The sequence below is a fragment of the Zingiber officinale genome, chromosome 2B (assembly GCF_018446385.1).
Source record: "Zingiber officinale cultivar Zhangliang chromosome 2B, Zo_v1.1, whole genome shotgun sequence".
Classification (NCBI taxonomy): domain Eukaryota; kingdom Viridiplantae; phylum Streptophyta; class Magnoliopsida; order Zingiberales; family Zingiberaceae; genus Zingiber; species Zingiber officinale.
Window position 1 is genome coordinate 90,373,166 of NC_055989.1, and position 13,423 is coordinate 90,386,588.

The window sequence follows — 13,423 nt, forward strand, 5'->3', positions numbered from 1 at the left end:
TAGAATAATAACTAAGGTATAAGAGATATTTATCTTGATTTTTTCAAAATTAAAATTCCATATTTTAGGTAGCAACATAGCTGGCAACACGAGTACACAAAAGCGCTCATAATTACAGCTGGCAACACGAGTACACAAAAGCGCTCATAATTACAGCTGGCAACACGAGTACACAAACGCGCTCATAATTGCATCTGAATTATCCTCGGAGATACATCGATAGAGAACTCATACAAATTTTTTATATGTATTCGTGATTCAATTTTCATGCACGATAAATTTAGTATTTTATTAAGTGGAATAATAAATCTAGGATGCTAATTATTAAATTATCTGTTACGAGTATTTTTAAATTTATTCTGATATCAATGAAATATTTTCATGATTCAAATCAGTTATTCCTAACATTAGTAGGCCGCTAGAATAACCGATGCTAGCTATAAACGTAAAATAAAAATAAAAATAAAAGCATAAGCATAAGCATGTGACATAGTTAATGATAGTAGTGTGCATTGAAAGTTATTTGGTAATCTTAGTACATATTAATGGAATTCTAGAAATATATAAAATAAATTGATAATTCTAGAAGTATTTTTCGAAATAATATTTTTTTCTGCGAAATAAATAATCGCAGGAAACTCCGATAGAATCGAAGCGTGATATGTAATCCAAACGTAGGAATCGAGTCCGGCCGCGGCCAGGTTGGTGCCAACCACGTGTCTGACTCGGATCGCCGTGTCTTGATTTCCTTCCTCACGAGTCAAGCCACGCCGTTCTCTATAAGCCGCTTCTTCGACGCCCGACGCCTGACGCCTCCGCTCCGGGTTCTACCTTCTTCGCCGTCGCCGCCGAGTGGAGCCTCGCATGGAGACATCCTCCGCCATCGCCGACGTCTTCTCGGCTGCGGCGTCCGTCCACGGCCTCGCCGCGTCCGCCAGGGCGGTCGCCCGATGCCCCCTCTCCGTCCTCGACTCCGTCGGGCCACCCACCGTAGTCCGCGCCGACATCTTTCGCCACGCCTCCGCCCCGATCGCCCTCGCCCGCCGCAGCATGCGCCGGATCCGGCGGAGGACCCTCAAGGAGGGCGGTGGCGAGGACGACGGCTTCTTCGGGGACGGCGATGGCGACGACGGGCCTTTTGGAGGCGGAGGCGACGGGGGAAGAGGCTGGAATTCTGGCGATTCGGGTCCTGGCTGGGATGGTTCGGGCGAATCGTCCCCGTCGGATCCGGCGTTCGATTTTATTTATGAGATCGTGTGCTGGATCGCCCTCTCCAACTGCACCCACTTCGCTTTTAAGAAGATGGGGCGGCTTCTGGCGCCGAGGGGGCCGTCGGTGTGCTGATGGAATCACTACCAGACAAGGCGACCTCACGGATTAGGGTTTCCTCTCTTACCTCTTCTCTTTCAATGCATATAACTTGTATATAAACTTCATCCTTTTCATCCATTCATGTGAAAACATTGTCATGCTGTTACAGTTTTATTTGTTTTATGTTAACTACAATTAATATATTGATCCCTACATCATTAGGCGTTGTCATAATAATTTGGTCGTATACAACCAAGCCTCATTGTTAATCATTACTTGTTCTGCATTTATATGAACATTATTTCTATGAGCACTATTCTTTCTCATAGGAGTGCTTTAGTACTAATGATGCGAGGCTGTGATATTAGCTTTGGTTTCACCTTCACTAGAGGTCAATTTAAACAGTAGTTTTTGGACGAAGTTGGAGAACTAGCTTGTTCAGATAAAATGTTATGGATAGAAGCTAATGGCCATCATGTTTTAATGTGTTTGTGATTTAATACCATGTTTGAACTACAACATTTCCTCTACATTTATAAAATTGCAAAAAAACGTGGAGGATATAATAGATCAGTAGATGCTAGATTGAGAGATTGGATAAGATATTTTGATCGGCTTGGGAAAGCAAATGCAGTTTCCTTGTCCTTTAAATAAGAATCATCTTGTCAAGGAATGCTGAAGATTGTTCATATAGGCTATGCCTTGACAAACTCATAAAGATTTTTCTTATTGCTACCTTGGAGACTAGCGTTTCAGAGTTGTAAATATGTGAGCAAGTTTATGCCACTACACAACCTTTTGGAAGCAATATCTTTTCTTGTTAGGCACTGCCTTCTGTTGGGCTAATAGTGTTTATGACTAGTATTAACAAAGTCTGATGTATCTTCGTAAATAACCATGATAGTAAAATTTGGCTTTGTGAATGCATTTCTGGTATGCTGCCAACAATGTGTTTGATGATATTGTATTCATTTACTTTAAGAATTAAAATTATTAGAGCCTCCAAAAGTTGTAGTAGAACTGTGGTTTTGTTCTCCTTTTTTTTCTTTTTTTTTTTTGTTTTTTTGCTGCTTTCTCCTTTGATTGGATGACAAGGTTCTGAGCCTACTTCAGCTATCTCCGGTAGGCATTTTTGGTCAACATCCTGTGCAAATATTTCAAAAAGTTTATTCTCGAATACAATGTGTTGTGTGGTTGTGAGGTTACTTGGGGTTTTGGGTTGTCCTTTTTCCCCCCAAGGCAATGGATCAACAAGGTTCCAAGTCATGATTTCATCTGAAGCAAGGTTATGCTTGCTTGGGTTTTTCTGTAACCTAGGACTTTACCTCATGGAAACAATACTGGCTGGGCACTGCCTGCCTTTGTTATGCATCTTTAATATTCAATAATAACCATGAATCAGAATGCTTCTAAGAGTATGAATATGTGGCAATGGCTCATGGTTTGCAAATTGATATTTCTTTTTTGGAATTTGGAATAGATTAGAACAATAAGTTTGATGAACACTACTGGAACCTACCAACTAGCAAGGCACTAAACAATTGAATAAATACAGTGTCACTATATTTTACCTGTATTCTAACTTTAGGATCTCCTTCATCTACTCCATCAATTCATATTGATTTGAAGGCATAAGTAGGATAGGCTTTCTAATTATATTGCAAGCTGTGTTTCATCATTTGGGCTTCTCTTATTTATCACACAAGAAGGATTGGCTTACTCATCCATATTGACCTGTTTGAAAGAAACAGTCTCAATTTAATTCGACTTGTAATCGTGTTCACTTTTATCTACGGTGAGATGATTATTGTGCCCTATAAGATCATTTGCATTTGTACATGTAAAACTACAGTGATGTTGCTCAACGACAATGCACAAATAAAGATGTGCAAATCTTACATTAAACTCTTGTTCATCGATCTGCTGAAATTAGCCAAGAAGTTGTAGAATTTTCTCATGTATATGTACATAAATTGATGTACGAGACGACTGGGTATTCTTTGGTGTACTACGTTAAATTAAGATTAAAAAGTAATTTATAACGAGACGACTGATTGACTTCACAGTTATCTTCCGATTTGTCACGGATCTTGGGAGAAAGGATCAGCTGCACCTCTCCTCGTTCCTATGGTCTCCTCAATTACCAATTTTAATCATTTAATGTATATTTTGATAATTTTGATTTGCCAAGTTTAGAAAATCTTAATAATCATTATTAAATTAAAGAGAGTATTGAGAAACAAAAAACATTGGCATTTATATCTGATTGCATCTTTGTTTGAAAAAAAAAATGAAACCAAAGATTATGTTGAATATATCAATATTACAAATAACCAAAATTATGTTTGACAATATGCGACACTAATCCTAACTAAAAGAAAGCACAGTGTCTCTTCAACATATTAGTGTCTCTTCAACATCCGTTGAACCTTTTTCCAATTAACTCTTACTGACTAATTAACGATTTGTATAAAATTGAAAGAACTCCAGAAACTGTTATCCCACCTTTTTTAAACACTAAAACGATGGATTCTACCTTTATCATACATGAATTAATCATTTCAAAAGAACCTATTTAAGTTCACATTCAATTACATATCGAAAATAATAATACTGATACAAAGTTTTACATAATTATTTTGCAGGGCTCTCTTTTCAAGAACCCCTCCAAAAATTGGCGTATGCTACTTAATGTGGCGAACACACGGTATTCTTTAGTAAAAGGCGAAAGAATAATTCGCTTTGTGTTCACCACGCAGCTGCGTGAATTCAATCGACCTAACAAGAACCAATGTATAATCATTTTCACAAGTGGCAATGGGTCAGTTAACGATATGGGACTAAAAAACTAAATAAACAAATACAGACAGATATCCTCTCTTTTCGTAGGCACATCATGGACCAGTCTTATTTGACCTTATGATGCACCTAGCAAGGGAGACAAGTCACTTGGCACACACATTATATTCATATAAAAACCATATAAGTATCCCAAGGTGCAGAAGAGGCAACCACCAAATAAAGCTAGCTAAGCTTGAACAGATAAAATACGGAACCATCACAACTCTTCTAGAGTCAGTCCATACATATAAAAATAAATAAATTCAGATATACAAGTGGAAGACGTACAGTAAGAATTATCATAGACAGTAATACTTAGGAATTGACCCTGTCTAATTTAGACAAATTATCAAGTGTCAACCATATGTACTACACCCTGGGACAAATGGTTAACTTGTACTAATGCCCAGTTCCAACATTACTTCTCCTTCTTCCATGGATGAAACAAGAGAAGAGTTCCTACTCTATGGATGAAGTCACTAGTCTTGAATAGCAAAGGCAACTATCTTCAACTTCATTGGCAGCCTTGCTACTCTATGGATGATTAATTGTTTGATATATGTATACACAGAGTAATCTGGTTCTGATACTACTTACAAAATCGGTACACATGAGAAGGGTGAATCACGTGTATTTGAAACTTATCTTTTTAGGGTTTAAAAATAAAGTGCATAGTAGAAAAATAAACTAACAAAAACAGAAAGACACAATCGATTACTTGGTTCGAAGCATTAGGCGACTCCTATTTCAAGACCCACAATCCCTCGAATCGATGGACAATAAACTAAATATTTCTTCCAAAATCACCGAAAGAGTGAATCAAGTAAAGTGTAACAACCCTACACTTCCCCTTATAGTAATTAAAATAAAATAAATGCAATTCGTTACCTAATATAAAAAGAAGAAGTTGAAGTGAGCTCAAGTGTTGGGCAGAGTAGCATCGTAGCAAGATTATAGCACAGTAGTCGTCTTGAGAACAACAGAGATTAAAAGTAGAAGTTGTGTATAATGCACTATTTGACAGATTCTTTTTTAGATGATTTGAGGTACCTCCTTCTCTTGGAGGGCGCCTCCGGTTGATCTGATCCTCACTGAAGACAGCGGCTCTTATCGACGCGGAGGCGCCTCTTTCCCACTAGAGACGCCTCAATTCACCGAGGCTTTATCCATCCTGGGAGTCTCGGTGGATGATGGATGATGGATAAAGCCTCCGGTTGAATTGAGGCGTCTCTAGTGGGAAAGAGGTAACCGGTCACTGAAAACAGAAGAAAACTTTTTTGAAATCCCTAAAGCACAGGATGGATGATGGAGGTAACCGGTTGAACCATCTCTATGTCGAGCCCGAAAGTGTTGTTAGAAACACTAGGCACTTTACGCCATCAATATATTGGTGCAACAGAACTGTATTTTCAAACTTCAAAAGGTGATCTTCTGGATTGATCTTCCCGGCATACTCTTCGATCTGCATGGGCCTAAATCAGTGGAGCAATTTTTCTTATAGAATCTCCTGGAAAAAGGGGGTACTCATGAAATATGTTGCCTAGTCAACGGCAAGGCCTTTGCCCTTCTGGGGGTCTCGGGTATTCCCCGAAGAGGATTCTTGAGACCGCTCTGCTCTCAGAGATATTTCGTCGACACCCAGAACAAAGCTTGGCAAAATTTCATCGATTGCACTAGCTTGGACTTCCAATTAGGGGCTTGGGGGTCCCTCGACTAAGCTTGCGGGTGCTTTTGATGCTGAAGAATTTACCATTTGTTATTTCTATATGATCTCTTATGCTTTAGTTGCTATCATCGGATCAAGGTCTTCTTATGATAAGGTGATAGTTGTGAATTTTCCGAGATCTTCCATTCTCACACTTTATATTAGGCATATGTTTCCACAAACGGTACCAAATTTGATACCATCTAAAATTGATGAAAGCTAGAATACCGATGAGCTAGCTTCAAAGTTGTTTGGAAGAAGACCTCAAAACAGGAACACCTACAAGCTCACAAAGAGGGAAGAAAAAGGAGCTTTAACAAGTAGGTCAAGGGTGCCCCGGCGTAGCCACTCCGACGCTTAAGTCAGTGAAATTGAGTAAAAGTAGAAGATGAATAGTGAGGAAAACGAATGTGGGATGCATGCATAGTAAAAGTGCACATGTGCTCGCAGGGGGCAAGACCCTTTTTATAATACATCTTTAACCTCTCTCATTGTAATCTTTCTCATTAAATGAGTATTTTATTTTATCATGATTAGGGAAATGCCAAATTATTGTATTGTTACTGCATGTATTGACCTGTTCCATCATCAATATCTTGTATCTATATAATGATGTTATCGTATGTACCTCTTGTTGGGAATACAATCAAAGTTTCACATTGGAAATACATGAAAAAAATCATGGATCTATAAGATAAAAATATCTTCATTAGTATGATTCCTTTTGGGTAGAGCATAAAAATAAATCTATGAGAACTTAGGTTAAAAATGGACAATATCATACTATTTTAGAGATATCTAAAATCTTTTGGTCCTAACAATTGGTATCAAAGCGATATCGATCTTCACCGAACTAACCGCTGAAAGAAGCATGAGCTAGAGCCATAATCCATATCGAACCATGTGAGTGGAACCTTGAACGAAGTAGAGAAGACCCTGAGCAGGTCAGTGATCTAATGCTTGAGAGCAGACCCTAAGCAGATCAAGAGTGACCCGATGCTTGAGAAGATGCCCTTAGTAGGTCAAGAATGATCCGATATTTGAGGGGAAGCTCGAACCATAAGAATAATAGTGGTCATTTGTTTGAGGGGAGAATTGTTGGGAATACAATCAAAGTCCTATATTTGAAATATATGAAAAAAAAAATCATGGGTTTATAAGATAAAGATATTGTAGGTCCCTTGGCGATTGGCTAAAGGGAGGTGAATAGCCTACACGATAAAAAACCGAACCTTTCTCGAACTTTACAGGCTTGATTAAACTAACACTTGCATAAAAGGATTAAAAAACTAATTAAAGAAAGATGAGACACAATAAGAGTTACTTGGTTTACAATCAAGGGATTATTAATCCAAGGAAATTGAAAGCTCATTAAAACCTCCTCTGAACGGACAAGCCGCTTACAGCAGTCAAATCTCACAACTACAAAACTAAAATAAATTAAAATCAATTACAAGTGTTGTTCCGAACTATTAGGACCAGGGCTATATTTATAGCTCTGGTCGGGGCGTCTAGAAGGGTTCCAGGCACTGGAGAGGGATAAACTTTTATCCCTATCACAACAGAATGCGCCATATCGCGTTTGGATGAAGTTCTTGGTCTGAGTACTCGGACCGAGAAAGTCAACTTTATGTTGACTTTTGGTCCCGGTCTTCTGCTCCGGTTCCACTCGCATTGGTTCGGATCTTCTGCTTTGATTCCACTTACTTAGGTGATTTCGGCCATTCGGAATAAGACTTACCCAAACCATTTTCTACCCTTCGAGCAGTCTTCTGCTCCGGCTTCTCTTCCCTCGGAAACGTCGTGCGCCTCCTTCTCGTTCGGTAGCGTATTCTTCTGCAACGCCTCGTCCCTCAGACGCACTGAGCCCATCGGCTCTCTCCTGTGCTGTCTTTCTCGTTAGCTGCGTCTTTCGCTCGACTTCATGTACCCCTAAATTCTTGCACACTTAGACACAGAGATTAAATACCAACATGACCTAACCTAACTTGGTTGTATTGGTTGCTACTCGGAATATCGTACTGGTTCCCCTGTACAAAAATTTTGTACAAGTCCTGAACCTTTCCTAACAACCTATTGTGTTCTTTAGAAATTAAATTTGGAATCGCAAACAGAACTTAACATTTTGATTCCAAATTCAATTTATATGTTCTTAGTTGTTTAGACTTGGATCGCAAACGATGCTTAACATTATTGAACCAAATCCACCCATGTTACAAATTCAATTAAATATTAATTTCAGAGATTGGCTTCCAGGTTAAACATGGCGAGACACTAGGCCTTCTTGGGTATGGGAGCATCCACCACTTCCTAGACAAAGCCTTTCAATGAAATTTAATATTTAATTTCCTTATAGTAATCCTAGGTTTAACCAAAAGAAATAATCGAAACACAAGTTTGAAAAATGAAAGAAACACAAAATCGAAAACATAAATTCGATAACCTAGAATCATAAGCCTCTTGTGTTTGGTATTTCAAAATTCATATAAAGAAAACTAGTATGATGCGAAATAAAACTACTAGTTATACCTTTCTTTGTAAGCAACAACCTCTTGATCTTCTATTGTATTCCTCTTCTTTTCTTGGACGTCGTGTGGGTGACGATCTACCAAGAAGAAAACCACCAAAGCCCTCCTTGCTTCAAAGTTTCGGCCACCACCACAATGCTCCAAGGGATGCTAGAAAACAATGTCTCCTTCCTCTACTTCTTCACCTCCAAGCTACTGGTCACCAAGTGCTCCACCAAGGAAGATGCTGCTGGCCACAATGAAGAAGAGAAGGAGAAGAGGTAGGGTCGACCACCAAGGATGGATAAGAGGAACAATAGAATAGGTTGTGTATCTCATGAGGCACCCTCTTCCCCTCTTTTATATTCCTTAGTGAATCCAAAAAAGGAAAGTTTTACAAAAATAAAACTTCCTTTTATTCCTTTATATTGGCTGGCCACCTCATGTCAAATCAAACAAGGAAAGATTTTAAACAAAACTTAAAATCTCTCTTTTATAAATCTCTTTTGTGGTTGGCTATAAAAGGAACGTTTTATAAATTAAAATCTCTCTCTTTTAAATCCTTTTATGGATATCTATAAAATATAAGAGATAAAAATAAAATCTTTTTATATCATGGTCACAAAAAGAAAAGTTTTGTCAAAAAATTAAAATCTTTCTTTCACATTATAGATAACTACAAATAAGGAAAGATATCTAATCTCTTTTTTAATCCTTTATAGAAAATCTATAAAAGAAAATATTTTAAAATTTAAAACTCTCTTTTAAAATCATGTGGATGAAAACATAAAAAGAAAGACTTTATCAAAATTTTATTTTTAATAAAATCCTTCTTCCCTTTTCACACTTGGCGGACCCCTTGCTTGAGCACCAAGCAAGGCTTGGTCGGGCCTAGCTCAAGCACCAAGCTTGGCTTGGCCGGCCCCTTGCTTGGCCTCCAGCAGTTTCTTGGTCTTGTCCATATCTGCCTTCAGCTCGGTGTAAGAGGGGCTCTGAGGGGGAGCCCCACCAGAAACTTTGAGTTTCTTGAACTCCTCCTCCAAAGACGCCAAGCGGTCGCATACCGGTATGCTCTCCACCCAGTATTGCAACTAGGTCAGAAGGGAAAAAGTTAGTACCGAACGGGGAAGAAAAAATGAAGGTTACGGTAAGAGTTACCCCGATGGCTTGTTGCAGATGAATGTTGTCGAGCAGCCCCGGGGGCATCAGGGCAATACGCGCTCGAGCGTCCTCCCAGACCTTCGCCAGCAGTCCCCGGATGGTTATTTGGTGCTCGGGGCTCATCGGTCGTTCGGTCGCCTGCAGATATTCCTCCATCGGTAGGTGGAGTATGGCCTTGATCGTCCTGCGCCCGCCCGGTGCAGACTGAGCAGACGCTGAAGGGGCAAGGGACTGGCCGATCGGTTCGGAGCAAATGAGAGATCGCCTGCTTGTCCGTTGAGTAGGAGGAAGTGAGCTGAGGGGCTGAGTCGCGATGGGGTCGGAAGGCCAATCACCTTGAGATGGGGTTCGGTCGGAAGATAGCGCTTCCATAGTCATCGGAGCCAATAAAGGGGATCGTCCATCTGCTCAGACACATGTACGGCTGAGGTGGATGAGCAGGTGGGTGTGCCCGTTCGGTGACGTTTGCGTCCAATCAATGGAAGCTCATCACCGGAAGACCCGCCTTCCTCGGGTCGAGTGGCCAGTTGAGTACCCGAAGGAGCGGTTTCTCCTGCTGCTTCAGTAGTGGCGGTCCGAGTGGCAGACGCATCGCCCGTCGTCTGCACCTCTTCTCTCTCGCCTTCATGGGAGCCGACTGGGGAGATGCCGAGTCTCTCCACCTCCTGCGCGGCAGCCGCCTCTATCTCGGCAGCCTTGCACTTCAGCATGCCGAGCGCCACCGATTCCATCATGGCCGCAACTGCAAGAAAGAGAAGAGAAATCAGTTAGACCCAAAAAAAAGGAGAGAAATATATTTTTTACCAGGGTCGTTCGGAAGTCACGTTCAGACCGGACTTAAGCCGAACAGGTACAGCATCCCCTCGGGCAGCAACTTGTGGATGTCTAATTTCAGGTCGGCCAACAAGTTAGCCGCGTGGAGAAAAGCAGGCTCGGTCCTATATCTTTTCAGGTCGGGGGGAGGCGGCAGCAAAGTTTGCCATTGGGTTCGGAAAGGTGGCGGCTCGGGAAAACTCAAAAAGAAAAAATAGTCCTTCTAATGCTTGTTGGAGGCAGGCATTTTATCAAAGAAAACCAAGCCGATCCGAGATCGAAACAAGAAGGTACCCAACTTGGACTGCTTGGGATAGTAAAAATAATGAAAAATCTGAGACTTAAGGGGGATGTTGAGCACTCGGAAGAGCACAACTACACCACACAGCAGCCTGAAGGAGTTGAGCACGAGCTGGCCGAGCGGAATGCGAAAGTAGTTACACACTTCTATGATGAATGGGTGGATTAGAAACCTAAGGTCGGCTACGAATTGGTCACGGAAGAAGGTAACAGTGCCGGCCGGCGGGTCATGAGGCCGGTGAGACGGCTCGGCCAGGGTGAGTTTGTGGTCAGCAGGGATGTCATATGCGTTGATAAGATTAAATGCATCTCCCGAGTCGAACCGACTCTCCATGGCGTGATACCAAAGGCCGGGAGAGGGGGCAGAAGAACTGGCTATGGTCAGAAAATGAAAACACAGAAAGTTCGTCGAAAAAATTGACGGAGAGAGCAACGATAGAGGCCACGCCAAGGAGAGCAAAGAAGCAAATGCGAAAACACGTGAAGGGGATCAAAAAGCTTACAAAAGGAAACCTGGGAGGAGGATAGAGAATCGCCGGAATGCTGGGGGTCGAGGAAGACGACGAAGCACGCGGAGGCAGTAACGATGGAATAGAAGTCGGCGCCGATGCTTTATAAACATGGGGCTCGGTCAACCTCAGTCGTCTGATCCAGGTCACAGGGATCGAAGTTGACATCCGACCGTTGAATTCAAACCGCCGCCTGTCCCATCGGAGCTGACGCCCTCGCCGTACGATGACTGTGGTGGCGCCACGTGGCGACAGGTTAGAGGGCGACATTTAATGAACGTCATTACGCGGGCGTGGGCGCATGCTCGACCTTAATGGCAGAGATTTACACGAATTCCGAGGAGATCCTGAAGATGTCAGCGTTGATCGCTCTCGGGTCGATAAGGCACTCAGCGGCAAGCAAAACTTTTCAAGGCCCAGCGGATAGGCCGCCGAGCGGTTGCCTGGAACCCTCACAGTGCCCGAACGGAAAATCACTTACCTCAGTGGCCGAGCGGCCGCTACACCTCCAAACTAGTAGTCCAGTCAGTCGGACTTTCAGCCTCCTTCGACTAGACTTGAGGGGAAGGCACATGATCCGGTGGTGAAGGAGGGGGACCCGGCTGTACAGTGGTCAACGACACGTGGAAGTCAAAGTCAAGATGGGCAGGCCAATGTTCTGGCCGAGCGAGGAGGTCACCTCGCCGATGGGCCGTAATAGCGCCCAGGCCGACGCGAAGACAGCTCGATCGTAGGTCGGGTTTCCGATGCTTAGGGGTTCTCGTATAAAAGAGTCGATGCGCCGAGCGACACGTCCGCTCGACCAAGCTACCGAACGACTAAGGTTGCATGCCCGTCCGAGTACGTGACCGACCGGCTCTCCCGCTCGACCTAGTAACGGATAAGAGACGGAAGAGGACAAAATGGACAACTGGCGATATCCTTCTCGAGACATGGGTCGCCGACAGGCAGCATAGTCGGCGACCAGACCGAATAGAAGATCTACGGTGGAAGTTTCCACTGTCGTGTCAGAGATATGTTCGGACGGTTGCGGTATGGCATCAGACGTACTTTTCTGACATGCCCATTTTGAGGTATGCTTGGGGGAGCGTGCATGTCTCGACGAGCGTGCACTCACCTCCCCGAGATCCTATATAAGGACCCCTAGACTTTGACGGAAGTATGTGATATTCTTCACTGTAGCTACAGTCTCGTTACTCTGTTTCTGCTCATCTCGCCCTTGCCTAACATGAGCGTCGGAGGGTCGTCGCCGGGAAGCCCTTCCCAACCCGACTTTATTGCAGGTTCGTCGGAGGTCCACGTCATCTGGGAGGTCATCCGAGGACGATATAGAGCGCCACGTCCCCAGCGTCCGTCGACTCGATTCTCGGACAGGATCAATGATGATATAAATGAGTTGGCTTTCATGCGTTTCTCACAACAATTTTTTTTAGTTCTAATCAAAGGATCCTTACGCACTCAAAGACGTAAAATAGTTATTTGGAACGTGATGTGACGATGGAAGGAGGCCTATCTGGCACGAGGTCAGCTACCAGGGTGGAGATCAAAGTCAAGGTGATCAACGCTCGAATGTCAAAGGGTCGAACGGATGATCATTACAATGATCGGCCGGGTGGTCAGGCCCCGACCGTAGGAGATGGGTCTGAGTCATCCCCCATTTCGGATCGAAATGATACGCAAGACAGTTGACGCTCAATACGGAGCAGCAGGATGCTGAGGTGACGACTTCGCTGATCCGGAATGGGGGACGACTCGGAGGTGGCGTTGTGCTGATCTGCAGAGAGTGGTGAGGAAGACGGTTGTCTTGCGTATCATCCCGGATCAGCACAATGCTGGTTCACGCTTTCGGTTGTCTTGCGTATCATCCCGATTCGGAATGGGGGGGGCGGCTCGGACCCATCTCCTACGGTCGGGGCCTAACCGTCCGACCGACCATTACAATGATCCTCCGTTGGACCTTTTGACATCCAGGCGTTAACCACCTTGACTTTGACCTCTATCCTGATAGTTGACCTCATATCAGGTAAGCCTCCCTCTATCGCCGCATCAGAACGCATTCTAAGTATATATAAATTCTTCATTTTTTTTATCAAGTAGAAAACATATTAAAATTTTACAAACGAATTGGAAAAGGATTCATTGCCCATTGAAAATTGAGCTATACCAAATAATTTTAAAATTTTGTATTTGTATTTTTATTCCGGTCATCGTCCAAATTTTGATAGATTTTTTTTAAAAAAAAAAAAAATTGGACTACATATGTTTAGTGGCAGTTA

General features: G+C 42.7%; 1 protein-coding gene and 1 non-coding gene across 2 annotated transcripts; one reads left to right on the top strand and one right to left on the bottom strand.

Annotated features, from left to right (window-relative positions):
* The first annotated feature begins 737 nt into the window (after positions 1–737).
* LOC122046317 lies at positions 738–1,621 on the top strand. The gene has a single exon (XM_042606940.1). The coding sequence runs from the start codon at positions 865–867 to the stop codon at positions 1,342–1,344; it is 480 nt and encodes a 159-aa protein (XP_042462874.1). The 5' UTR covers positions 738–864; the 3' UTR covers positions 1,345–1,621.
* A 2,334-nt stretch (positions 1,622–3,955) lies between these two features.
* On the bottom strand, positions 3,956–4,072 carry LOC122049779. The gene has a single exon (XR_006131036.1). It is a non-coding gene; the product is annotated as a U5 spliceosomal RNA (small nuclear RNA).
* Positions 4,073–13,423: the final 9,351 nt, after the last annotated feature.

Coding starts and splice junctions, on each gene's coding strand:
- LOC122046317 (XM_042606940.1), top strand. CDS start 865: ATGGAGACATCCTCCGCCATCGCCGACGTCTTCTCGGCTGCGGCGTCC.